The 12,770-nt window shown below is 33.3% G+C and overlaps 2 protein-coding genes across 3 annotated transcripts; one reads left to right on the forward strand and one right to left on the reverse strand.

Annotated features, from left to right (window-relative positions):
- Window positions 1-1,299: 1,299 nt before the first annotated feature.
- Window positions 1,300-3,061, forward strand: LOC133292651 (uncharacterized). Its single transcript, XM_061491098.1, has 4 exons — window positions 1,300-1,465; window positions 1,677-1,917; window positions 2,474-2,600; window positions 2,684-3,061. The coding sequence occupies exons 2-4, from the start codon at window positions 1,751-1,753 to the stop codon at window positions 2,753-2,755; spliced, it is 366 nt and encodes a 121-aa protein (XP_061347082.1). The 5' UTR covers window positions 1,300-1,465; window positions 1,677-1,750; the 3' UTR covers window positions 2,756-3,061.
- Window positions 3,062-4,453: 1,392 nt separating this feature from the next.
- Window positions 4,454-8,893, reverse strand: LOC133292629 (E3 ubiquitin-protein ligase WAV3-like). Of its 2 annotated transcripts, XM_061491058.1 has the most exons (3): window positions 8,325-8,893; window positions 5,832-6,804; window positions 4,454-5,663 (listed from the first exon to the last, which is right to left on the reverse strand). In XM_061491058.1, the coding sequence occupies exons 1-3, from the start codon at window positions 8,553-8,555 to the stop codon at window positions 4,855-4,857; spliced, it is 2,013 nt and encodes a 670-aa protein (XP_061347042.1). In that variant the 5' UTR covers window positions 8,556-8,893; the 3' UTR covers window positions 4,454-4,854. The 2 variants fall into 2 exon arrangements, with proteins under 2 accessions (XP_061347042.1, XP_061347041.1); XM_061491057.1 differs by having other exon boundaries at window positions 4,454-6,804.
- Between the last annotated feature and the right edge of the window lie 3,877 nt (window positions 8,894-12,770).

The raw sequence follows: 12,770 nt of genomic DNA on the forward strand, positions 1-12,770 counted from the left end.
TTAAGTAAAGGAATTAAGAAATTATATGCTTCAATATTTTTTTTTCTTACTAAAGGTTTGTTCATTGCAAAATTAATTAGTAATTATTTCTTTATGATGAGTCAAGTTTCCCTGTATATGATGAATCTTGAATTGAGTAATGTGACAATTATCTAACTATGATTTCACATATCCTCTCCAAATTTAAACCTTTGTGTTAACCCTTAAAATTGAGTTTACATTTTAGTATTAAGCACAAAGGTTGCCAAAATACTTGAAGTTCTCATTTATATTTTTTCAACATACAATTAGCCATATAGGATGCAGTTGTACTTTTTAGACATAATACTCTGATTGTTTTCAGTGTGGTAATTTTATTATGCATTAAGGAAAATATTTATCATATTACACGAGATAATAATACCTAAAAAAAAATAAGTAGGATATATTTTATTTTTATTTTTCTTAATGGGTCTTACGCCTTTTTTTATGTGTGGCATGAAATAATAATTTATATATGAGCAAGATGAGAAACATATTTTCTTTATTATAAGTAAAAATTTATTGAAGTAAACACTCCTTTTTTATCCTTTGATGATATTCAATGTCGTTAATTTCGTTTTTTCACAATCAATTTAATATAATTTTAAACATTAATTTGATGAAAAAAATGTGGCACTAAATAATTATAAGTTCATTTTTTCTGAAGTCAATATAGATAAATTATTTACATTTAACCCAAAATAACGTTGTTTTGAGGCGAAAATTAAAGTATTTGTATAATTATAATTTATTTAAAGGTTATAATATTCTTTCTCATTTTAATTTTTTAATCTTTCAATTCAAAACTATGTCGTTTTGGAAGTAAATATAGATAATTTATCTATATTAACTGTTGAAATATTAAAGCCATAATTATATACACTTAATTTTATGCAGATGATATAAAATTGAACAAATTATTTTTAAAAAAAAAATTAACAACTTACATTTTAGTTTATAGTTTACGGAAAATATAAGAATCATGTTGCAGTTCCTGCAACAAGGATCCGCTTTCGTATCTTAAGGATAGGACGTCGTATCTTGATTTTGGTTTGACTTTTTTTTTTTTAAGCGTGGAACCCATACTTGATTTGTATGTGCAGAAAAATTCTCTAATCATGTCACATGACAAAAAGCGAACCCATACTTTAATATTAAAGATACTACCAATTGTTATCAAAAAAAAAAAAAAAAAAAAATACTACCAATTGGTGTTACTAGTAATATGATTTGGCAATTTGCTAACAGTATCCTATCTCATTGTTACGAGTAAATAAGCGAGTAAGAAGCATAAGCATTATTCCCAAAAGTAAACGGCCCAATCTTGTGAAGACACACACGATTGATGAGCCCAAATCAAAATCGAATGTTGTTAGCTAACAGATGTTGTAACAAAACGAAGTTGTCGAGGGAGTGACGAGAAAAAAGAAGCATTCAATTTCAGGTAATGAAGCCCTAATCTCATCGCGTGTCTGTGATTGAGGTTTGATTGATATGTTTCATGTTATGTTATAGAATCTATGCACTCTGTCTGTGCACTGAACATTACATGTTTGATAGAATGTCAATTTCAATTCCAGTAGTTTGAATTGCTGATTGGGTTTTGAGTTAGTTGTGATGTTGAATTTCATGCTCTCACTGGTTTTGTACATCAGGTCCCTTCCCTATTTCTGAGTTCAGAATTGAAACCAAGATTTTGGATACCAAATCTCTCACTCTTCTCTGGCCAATGACTACAATTCAGAGTAAAGCAACAAAGGAAACTGCCACAATTCAGAAATCAGCTTCCTCGTTTAAAAGATTGGGCAGAAAAGGCCCATTTGTCAGATATGGCCTTCCTATGATCTCTCTTACTGTTCTTGGTGCTCTTGGCCTTGGCCATCTCTTGCAAGGCAGGTTAGTGCAAGTTTTTATGAGTTACAACCAGCTGAATATATTGGTACTGAAATTCTTTGTTCAAATTGCTAGTTACTTTTTTTTTATGGTAAGAGGCTGTGTTTTGAAATTAAACACAAGGTACAGGAGGAGAACAAATTGAGTTAATGAATGATAAATGGGTTTCTGAAATTTCATTTCTAGTTATTTTTTTGCTAATTACTTTTGAGCCTTTGGGGTATGTTTGGGAATTGAACAATGGGGACAGGGGAGAACAAATGGAATAATTGAAAATAAGAGGGCCCAAGCATGAGGGAATTTTATTTTGTTCCTGAACATGCAAGTTTATTTTGCTGTGCATTCATTTTTGTATTGAGTTACGTAGTTGATTTGAGCTTATATGACTACAGTAGGACCGGGACATGGTTTGACTCGGCTTGTGAATAACCTCTTACTTTAGTGTTTAGGGATTTATGTAATGAGTTTTGTGTTTTACCTAATCCTTCTTCTTCGAATGCTCATCTTGTTTTATGCCATCCTCCTTCTAAAATATGATGCAACTGCTGTGTCCGCCCAGTAAGGATATTGCAAAGGTGAAAGATGATCAGGAATGGGAAATAATTGAAACAAAAAAAGCACTGTCTAGAACAGGACCAGTCGATGCATACAAGCCAAAAAAGATTTCATTGGAGGATGAGCTAAAGGTCTGTTTTCCCTTTCATTAGCAATTTAATGTAACCAACAATATCCGTAGTTTATTTTTTATTTGTTATTTGTTATTGCATAGGCTTTACAACAAAAGGTGGACATTAACGACTATGAGTACCAGAAAATTCCTAAACCAAATGAGGGCAACTAGGATTGGCGGAAATTCCATGAAGCCAGCAACTAAATATGAATCGTGATCTCTGATAAGTCTTTGCTGCAATGGGCCAACTAGGATTTGCCTTTTTATTTTATTTTTGGTACAAGTTCATTGCTGGGTTTTTTGGTGCATAGTTCCTTTGTATACGTTAAGTTGCAAAACCTAAACTTGAGGTAGAAAGGGTTTTAGTGGAGTCTTTAATACCTAAATATCTAGATACACGTTGGTTTGTAACTAAATGTACTATGTCTTATGTAAACAACCCTCTGTCTAGTTACAGATTGTTCTACTTGATGAGCATTACTCTATCATCGAATTACCATAGACGGTAGACAAAGGAGTAATTTGACCTTGCTGCAAGAGAACGAGAGCCCATAAATGAGGAGAATAGAATGGACCCCACTAAGCAAAAACATGCCCACGTATACTAGGAAGGGGTTTCAATAGATTGGTCATCTTTGATCATGTGACTTTATGAGTGATAAAGATCGGTTACATGTAATTTCCCTAAAAACAAACAACCTAGAGTGCTGCGTTAAGAAACAACAAAATTCCTTAGGACCACAGGAGACCACGCAAAACATTTTTCCTTAGGAAGTGGATACTCTCATGTTAAATTTCACATGACTAGATTATCTGAAATTATATGAGAGGATCCATTCCCATTTTCTTAGAAAAATTATTTTTTAAAAGTGAATTAGCCTTTAAAGCGACTAAGTATATTTTCATAGGGCAAGTAACGAATGTTTGTTGTTTTGGTTTGATTTTACTTTTCTTCCATAAAATCCAAGTAATTCACGAGAATAAAGAAGACAGTCGGAACTCTACCAAAAAAAATGAAAAGTAGGAAAAACAGTAAATTCCTCTCTTTTCGTTTAACCGTTCTGAATACATACGACATATGCATATTTTAATAAATAGTGTATATAAAAATAAATTTTTTAAATTTTTGTTATCAAATGTTTTATTTATTTATCATATTTTATTTCATCCATGATAAATCAGCTGCTTATTGCTCTTACAGTGGCGCAGGAAGCAACCTCTCTTGTTTACCAGCAAATAGAACTTGATTCTTGTACACTACGCGTGTAACATTTGAACCGCAGATTAAAAAGTAATCAAAGTTCAGGTCAATCGATTTAACCCCGGAAAAATAAAAAGTCCCCATTTGTTTTAAGAATCATCAAAAATTAATTCTATGTTCTAAAGATAACTCCACGTGTTTGGCTACTTGGGTTTTCAGAACCAATTTATGCTATGAGTTAAATTAATTTTGAGAGAAGTGAAAAGTTTCAACTTCAACTTTTCATTGAGTAAAAATGATTCTAGGTGTGCGACCTACAAATGTTTTAAAAACATACATATAATAACACTTCGAAAGTGATTATATTTTACGGATAGATTATTTTAGCTATCATTTTTTCTATCTACCTTTGTCTACCACTTTAAAAGACCGTTAGATCAGGATTTAACGAGGAGAGAGAAAGATAAATATTAATTAAGATTCTGCTCTAATGGTCTTTTAATTGATGGACAAAAGTAGGCAGAAAAAATAATAAGTAGAATAACCTATCCCTATATTTTATACCCATAAAATATCAACCCCAAACACAAAATTAAGACATCCAGAAGACAAATTACTCAATAGCAACTTCTAAAAGAATTGAAAACATAATATTATACCGATGAGATCGTCCCAACCATTTGCACAATTACAAACTTTATACCCAGGTGTCCCAGAAAAAAAAAGGCCATTCTTGATTCTTCTTTATGTACACCACCCTCCCAAAAACGACATGATTAGAGGAAAGAAAAGTGAAGACAAAAAGAAAAACCTTAAACCCCCCAAAATAGAAGAAACATAAAGTAGTAAATTCCTATCTACTTCCCTTTTCTCCATTGGTTATAACCCTTCCACCCTTTCCTCAACTTTTATTCATTTATACATACATATATATATTAAACAACAAAATCACAGCTCAAAGAAAATCTTCTGTTTATCTCTCCCGTTTACCACCCTTGCCCAAAAAAGGGAAAATCACTGGAAAGGCTTGCTTTGAAGATGATTTTCACAAAATCCCTTTTGAAATTAATTACCTTGGGCTTGGTTGTGATCTGAATGACAACAGTGGCTGGAGAAGCCTCTGTCCTGATGGACTACCTAGTAACATGGCCTGAGATCGAGTTAGCATCTCAGCCATTGATGGGGTCTGATATGCCTGAACAAGACTTGACCTATCAGTTGAATCACCTCTTGCTGTTGCTCTTTGCCATGAGTGTGAACTCAATCCTGAAAGTATATATGCTCTCCCAGATGCTTCATACACATGCCTACTCGCCATCCTCTCTTGCATTTCCTTGAGTTCAGCATCCAATGCAACACACAGCCGGTCGTGAGATTTGGCCGAAATAGTCTCTGCAAGCATCTTTCGACAGTTTTCAAGGATTAATACTGCTCCCGTTAGGTCTCCTTGTTCAGCTGCAACACGTGCCTCGGCCATTGCCTCGGCTGCTTGGAGCCTGTTGCGCTGTCTGTCCACTTCAAGTGACATTACAACTTCCCCAGCTATTTCAGGCCTCTCAATCTTTACTTCTTCACTTTCCAATATTGCTGTTTCCTGAGTTAACGGATCCTTGTAAACACATTTGACCTTTATCAATGATGTTTCATTGCCAGATGTAGCTGGGACATTAACTGAAACTAGAAAATCCCTCTCTTCATCAGCATACAGGTCTCCAACATCAATAAAACCTTTGCGTCCATCAGACACCATACGGCTTGGGTAACTTCCTGCTTTAAGTGAAACAATACTGAGATTTGGGTGTATACACTCAATTTCCACCTGCAGCTCCTGCACAACAACACTCAAAAGTCCTCCAATGCATTGTGCAAATGCATCCTGTAACACAGCTTCAGTCTCAATGAAAGAAAATGTGCCACCGGAAGTCTCGGAAATTGAGTGCATTGATGAAGCATCATGATCAGCCCCAAATCCAAAAGTATGCACCGGAATTTGAAATCCTGAATTATCACGACCACTGATGGATATGGGCAGAAGCAACTGGTAATTTGGTTGAGTTTCAGAGCCACTGACAGTGTAATTATCTTGCCCATCGGATAATAGTATTATACTGGCAACAGGATTCTTTTCTTTTCGGTCTTCCATTATCTTAGCACCTTTTCTCAGCCCTTCAGCAATATTTGTACCCCCATTTGCAACCAAAGAATTGACAGCTTGCAATGCTAGTTGCCTCCCAGAATCAGTCATTTTACAAAGCGGAAAGAGGCGGCGAGCTGTGGAAGAGAAAGCAATAACAGAGAGTCGGTCATTAGTGCCTAGGTTCTGTATAACAAATCCCATAGCTCTTTTTAGTAGTGCAAGCTTAGTTCCAGCCATGCTACCACTGACATCAAGCACTGTGACCAAGTCAACAGGAGCACGTGGAGTCTGAGAAATCGGTGTCAAGCTCGCCTGGTTTCTACCAAGGTTTTGTCCTTTGGCTGCAGCAGCAGTAGCTTTGAGATGAACCAAAACTGTGAAGTTAGAATAAGTATTGGGCCCTGGAGCAGCAGACACTTCTGGGTACGTTTTAATCTCCATTGCTTTAACGGCATCAGTATTTTCAGTACTCTTATTGCAAGGGCTTCTCTCAGAAACTGCGGGTTGGTGATTCAAGGATTCATCATCATCAAAAAGGCCTGGCTCAGAAGCCTGATAAAGTGGCACAATATGCCGCCTATTCAAATCTCTCCGAGGATGAGGTAGAGGTAGAGGTAGAGGTAGGCGGTGGACCACAGCCATCAAAGCATCATTTTGGGGCCAGTTTACTGGACTAGGTGAAACTCTGGCAGGGATAGGATCCAAACTGGGGCCAGATAAGGGTATTTCTTTCCACTTTGCTCTGCAAACTGGACATATTTGGTTTCCATGTTTCACATTTGAAGCAATGCAGTGGAAATGGAAGGAATGTGAACATTCTGCAGTGAATATAGCATGGCCAGATCCTTGTTTCATTTTGGTTAAGCATATTGGGCAGGTTTGCTGAAATGGTTGAGAAATAAAAGCTTGTAAGAACATAGTTACTTTTATGTAAATTATTTCACAGATGTTCATGGCTTCATGCAAACAAAGAAAATTCATATGCATATTACTTATGAAAATAAACAGTATATGTGTCAAATATTACTTCTAATTAAAAAAAAAAACAAGTGAAAAATGCAGGAATATTTGAACTCCAGGCACTAATATTTACTGTCAAATAATACATATAAGTAGATATCCTTATCTGTCACATTATCAAGATTAAAGATATGTACTGTTTAACTTTAAATATTACCAAGTAGTTATTCAATAATACTGTTGAACCAAGCTATTCTGACAAGCAGGGGGAAAATAATAAGATGCTTCAAAACATTCCTTTCCCATTCTCATATCCTTTTTCACCAAAAGAAGGTTTAACTATAAATCATAAAATCACCAATAAACAATAGGCTTTTCACACACCGAGATTAGGAGGGATGGTAAAACATCTAATCCTTCAGTCTATTCAGGCAAACCTGAATACTCCTGAAAGGGACTAAAGCATCATTTATTTTGGCCCACAGACATTCCAACCACATAAATTGAGAATTTCTCAAATCAGTTCTACCTTAGTCCTAAAAAACTGCTGATATGACTTGACTAAATGAACAAGCCAACTAATGTATCATATCATGATTGCTTTAAATTAATTAATTAAAAAAAAATGGTCAGCCATAGAAAGGGAAAGAAGGAAAAATATTATCCACAAGAAGCAGCACTGAAGAAGGCAGAGAACAATAATATCAGCTTAAGGAACATCTAAAGCACAATTTATGAGAAAAAAAAAAAAAAAAAAAAAAAAACTTCAAAATCACATATATGTATACAGTGTTGAAGCAGGTCAAGAAAGCACAGCTCTATGAACTACCATGTCGTAACACAATTAAAAGAAACAAAGGAAATAAAATTAGTAGAAGGAATGGAACTAGTAAAATGGAATTTTGGTCCCTAAAAAGTACCCCACTCGAAATAATACGTACAACTCGGTCCTTAAAATTATTCAAACTCGTTTGACATTACTACCCCAACAAATTCAAATAATTTAACAACTAAACCTCACAGTAATTTTAAATCAGGGACTAAATTGCTGATGAGGTATATTTTCAAGCACCAAAATGCTAGTTTGCACTCGATTTAACTATTGTAACTGAGGAATGAAGAATATAAGAAGGGTCAGGGCATAAATAGTGCAGTGTGCACTAAAATAACAAATAATAATTGTTTCCTCAGAAAATATATTAACAACAGTAATTATTTTTCTAAATTCCAGGAACCATTTATGGAGAACAGTAAAATTTCCCGTTTTGCACATAAAACTTGCAGATTCTTGCTAGTCCATTTAATTTCTCAACGCAACTAAACGAAGCAAAGCTTATCAAAAGATTAAAAAGAAAAAAAAAACAGAGAAAGAGAAAGAGAAAGAGAGAGACTTATTATGAAAGCAACAACTAACAAGTGCATAATCAATGAGAGACATAAACCTTGGAGGATTTGCTGGCACTTTTGGACAGCTTCAAACCGTGCAAAGACGGCACCGGCGTGGTTGACCGGGAAGAACCCGTGTCCCAGTTCGCCGGCGAGAGCAGAGCAGCGTCCGACAACCTCTCGGAAACAACCGTGGCAGGTGGAGAATCGTCGTCTAAGGTTCTGGGAACGAACATGCACAGATTGAGACCCAGAGCTACCTTCGCTTTCTTCCATTTGCTTCCCATTTTCGGATCTCTCACACACACACACACACACACAAAATGCTGCAACCCAGAAAGAAAATCCACTAGCACAAGCAAAATCCTCAAAAACAAAGCTCCACCCAACAAAACCCAGATCTCAAACGCTGTAAAGCTTCGAGCTTTGCTGAGAGTCCTTGAAAAATTAGTAAGAGAGAGAGAGAGAGAGAGGGAATGGGGTTTTATGAAAAGTAGAAATGGAGCACGAAAACCGAGGTAGAAGGATTCGACGTTGAATGAATGAATGAGGGTTGTTTTTAATTATGGTTGTTGAGAAGAGAAGAGAGAGAGAAAGGATGGAGCAAGCATTGGTTTAGTTTGAAAGGTAAGCATGTCAAAGGAGGGAGCTTTGGTCGTAGAATGTTGTATTAATTGTTTGCAAGTGGTGTTGTTGTTGTTGTTATTGTGTGCTGTTGTTGTTGTTGACACTGTTTTTGTTGTATGTGTTGGCGGCCATGGACTAGGTCTGGTGCAGAGGATTTTGACCTGTTTTTTTTTTTTTGAGGTTCGCTTTACCTTAAAGACTAAAGAGTGGGTAAAAGCCACAAAATGATTTAACAAAAATAAAAGCACGTTTTGGTTGAATGGGAGAAAAGTTGGGTGCTTTATTATCCTCTTTGCTTGTGTCATATCATCATGTCTTCCTTCCTTTATTGCCCTTTCTGATTCAACTGCTGAGAAATTCTTGGCACAATATATAGGATTCCCACTATTGTGATGTGGATTCTCACATATTATTAGTAAAATTTTCACTAGTTTCTATAGTATGATTTTATCTAAAAATAACTTTATAGCACTCATGTTTATTATGTGTATTTCTCATGCAGTGGGTTTTGATATTTCTTATGAATGTAATCCGATTTTGGGTTACATGTATATAAGTTGTGGAATAGATTATTCAACTTACTTTTTTTACATGCTTATTTTATCTATTATTTTCTATCAATGTTAGATCATAATCTCAAGATAAGAGATAAATAATAAAAGTTAATCAAACTGTGTTGGAGAACAATAGCTAAAAGTAGGTATTAAAAAAAATAGGTAAAATAACTAGTCCTATAAATTATTATGTGTTAATGAGCAGAAATAAATTTTATGATATTGATTTTTAATATCCCAAGTAAATTTATTTCTCACAGATAATTTATATTGTGGTGATACATATTCAATATAACAAAAAATATCTTGCTATAAATTACATAAGAGAGAATAAAAATATTTTTATAATATATAAAAATTATATCCAAAATGAATAGATTTTACTTTTAATTAAACATATCATTTATAAAAGGAAATTATACGATAAGAATGATAATGATGAAATAATAAAATTTAGAAATTAAATAATAAATTAATACAAATAAAAGTTGAAAACTAAATTCTGTTGGATTAATTATATTAAATTTAATAAGTTATAAATTTATCATTTTATAATTGATTTCATGCCCTCAAATAATTAAAAATAGTCACATAGATGTGAGTCATACATATTTTTATTCAAATAGAGATTGGTTTTAGTAAAAAGTACTCAAATTCATTAAATACATAATCTAGAGTTTAATTTTGGAATTTATGTGTGGTTAAAAATATTGTTAAAATGGTTTTTTCAATTTCAACAACCGACCATATTCTACAAAATTAAAAAAATGAAACGAGTATCGTTTTTATTTTTTGGCAGTGTGTAAAATAATGAGTAAAAAATTTCTTTTGTTTTATAGGAAAAAAGAAAAAACTTGTATTGGAGCCACCTGAAAGCAACTTTCAGATCTAATCTAATACAGTAATGTTACTTTTAAGGCTGGGCAGATCAAACACAACTCTGCTCTATCAATTATTGCAATCTATGGTTTGAGGTCAATTACCCTTTAAGCCCCCTTCTTCACCTTTTGTGAAAGGGTCACAAAAGGGTAAGTGGGTAACTATCAATATTAGTGGTTCATTTTTTTATTAAATTTCTCTATGTCTCTTTCCCTTATGGTATGAACAAGTTGTTTAGTGGAAGAAGTGGAAACATGCCATAATCTCTTCTAGAGTCCCTTAATATATAAAATGAGAAAAAGGGCTTGCCCTTATTGGGTTCCATGAACTGGCATGGCCCTACTCTGCATTATGATTGATAATTGTTTGTCATGAGTCAAAATAGTGGGATTTTCTTAATGATTCGAAATATGAAAAAATGTTATTTTTCTTTTAAAATAAAATAAAATAATTCCTCGCATGAGATGATGATAAGTATCCCACACGTGCACATCATCACAGCAGTCGTTTTGTGGTGCCCATGTCAACCCTGTTGACATTAGTGCCTGCCAATAGATCTCATCACATGTCTTCCATTTTCTTTTATTTTTCTTCTATCTTTTTCTTCTATGTCTTTGTTTTCTTTATTGTTATATATATATATATATATATATATATATATTGGTGGATTCTTTATTGTTATATTTATTTTCGTTAATGAAATCACTTTGTTGCTTTTTAAATATCAAGTTGGTTCAATGCTTCAATCAATGGTAAAAATGATTTAGCAGGTTGACTAAAAACTATGATTGTATTCGACCCAGATGTTTGGCGTGCAAACTCTATAATTACCTAATGCATAGAGCACTGTTTTTAGTTTTATATTATCTTATTTTGTATTTACCTAATGTACTCAAATTAAGGGAAGAGTTAGAAGATAATTGATATGTCGAACTGGTCAAGTCAAATACACATTAGGGAAAGGTCCACTTCTTTCCTCGATTAGTGTGTCAAGCTATTTTGAGGAAAATATTTTAAGTACTCTAGTCGAATTCATTACTCAGTCAGTATATCCAATTAATAGAAACAATACATTAAAGAGGTGTTACGCAGAGTACGAAATTTTTTTATCAAGAAATTATAATTATTGAAAAATATGGTGGGAAAATAATTTTTTTGATAAAATTAAAAATTATTTAGTAGGTCAAAATATTATCGAAAAAATTAATTTAAATTTTCTGAGTCTATATTTAATTAAAAGTAAAATAAGAAAATAGGTTGAAATTACCAAAGTAATCCTTGGTTATCAAATTTTGGTATGTTACTTTAGGAATATTTGTGTCTAAATTTTCGCTATCCAATTTTTTATTTCCCAACTAAATCAAAACATCATCCTTTGCGTAGTATTCTCAAGTGGTAATCAAAATAAAATTGTACACATAATATCACATTCTCATGCAAATTAGAATCTTAGGCAAATTTTTTTGAAAAACTCTACCCAACATAATTTTCTTTAAATCTCATGTAAATTTTGCCAGACTACAAAATAAAATTCCCCTGCTACACACACCCTAATCCTAAATGTTGTCATTAGGGGTGATAAACGAGTCAAGGGCCTTTGACTCGGCTCGTGAAGGCCTGAGCTTTAATGCCTAATATTGGTTGTTCGAATCAGGCTTGAACTTATATAAAAGCTCGTTTAGTAAGAAGGCCTCATGCTCCAATTCAAAAGCTCGACCTTGGAGCCTCTCAGGCTGGCTTAGTACATTAATTTTTATTTTTTTTATTTTTTATACTATTTATAATAACCCTCTCTCTCCTCTCAATCCATTTCACCTATATTTTATTAATTAAACAGACTTTTTGAATGATTTTGTTCTATATTATGCTGTTTGGATATACATTGAATTTATGAATATTTATGGAATCACCAGTGTTGTTGATTGTATATTCTGTTTAGATAAAAAAAAATTGTCTTATTTTTTTCTAACAGACTAAATCAGGCTTTTATTTTTTGTAAATAAAGCAAGTCACAGGCCGATAATTATATTCATCACAGGTAACAGGCTTGGTAAAGCCGACGCATTTAAATACAGACTTAGCCTTTTAAGACCAAAACTCGGCTCGGTTCGGCCCGTTAACACCCCTAGTTGTCATGTCAGTGCTGATTACAGAGAAATTTTTTATCACCATCAGTAATTTATTTATAATATATATGTCTCATTTGGAATGATAATAGTACCCGTTACTGTATGAACGACGAAAGCACCTAAAATGCTCTCTATTCTGGGATGGTTTATTGCTGTTGAGTTTCAATTGATGTATTAAATTTTACAGATTCATTCTAAATAAATAAATAAGAATTAATTTTCATATAAAATTAAGCATGAATGTGTATATAAATATGTGATGCTAGTATCATTTGAAAAAATGGTATTAATTCTAATAAAATTTTGAATAAAG

Source organism: Gastrolobium bilobum, unplaced genomic scaffold (genome assembly GCF_033153095.1).
Source record: "Gastrolobium bilobum isolate Gb01-03AN ecotype WA unplaced genomic scaffold, APGP_CSIRO_Gbil_v1 utg2408, whole genome shotgun sequence".
In the NCBI taxonomy this organism is placed as follows: domain Eukaryota; kingdom Viridiplantae; phylum Streptophyta; class Magnoliopsida; order Fabales; family Fabaceae; genus Gastrolobium; species Gastrolobium bilobum.

Excerpts from the sequence above, each read along its gene's own strand:
- LOC133292629 (XM_061491057.1), bottom strand. The coding sequence starts at position 8,555 with ATGGGAAGCAAATGGAAGAAAGCGAAGGTAGCTCTGGGTCTCAATCTG. Across the intron at positions 6,805-8,324 it reads GTGCCAGCAAATCCTCCAAG|CAAACCTGCCCAATATGCTT; the intron begins GTTTATGTCTCT and ends CAACCATTTCAG.
- LOC133292651 (XM_061491098.1), top strand. The coding sequence starts at position 1,751 with ATGACTACAATTCAGAGTAAAGCAACAAAGGAAACTGCCACAATTCAG. Across the intron at positions 1,918-2,473 it reads GGCCATCTCTTGCAAGGCAG|TAAGGATATTGCAAAGGTGA; the intron begins GTTAGTGCAAGT and ends GTGTCCGCCCAG. Across the intron at positions 2,601-2,683 it reads CATTGGAGGATGAGCTAAAG|GCTTTACAACAAAAGGTGGA; the intron begins GTCTGTTTTCCC and ends GTTATTGCATAG.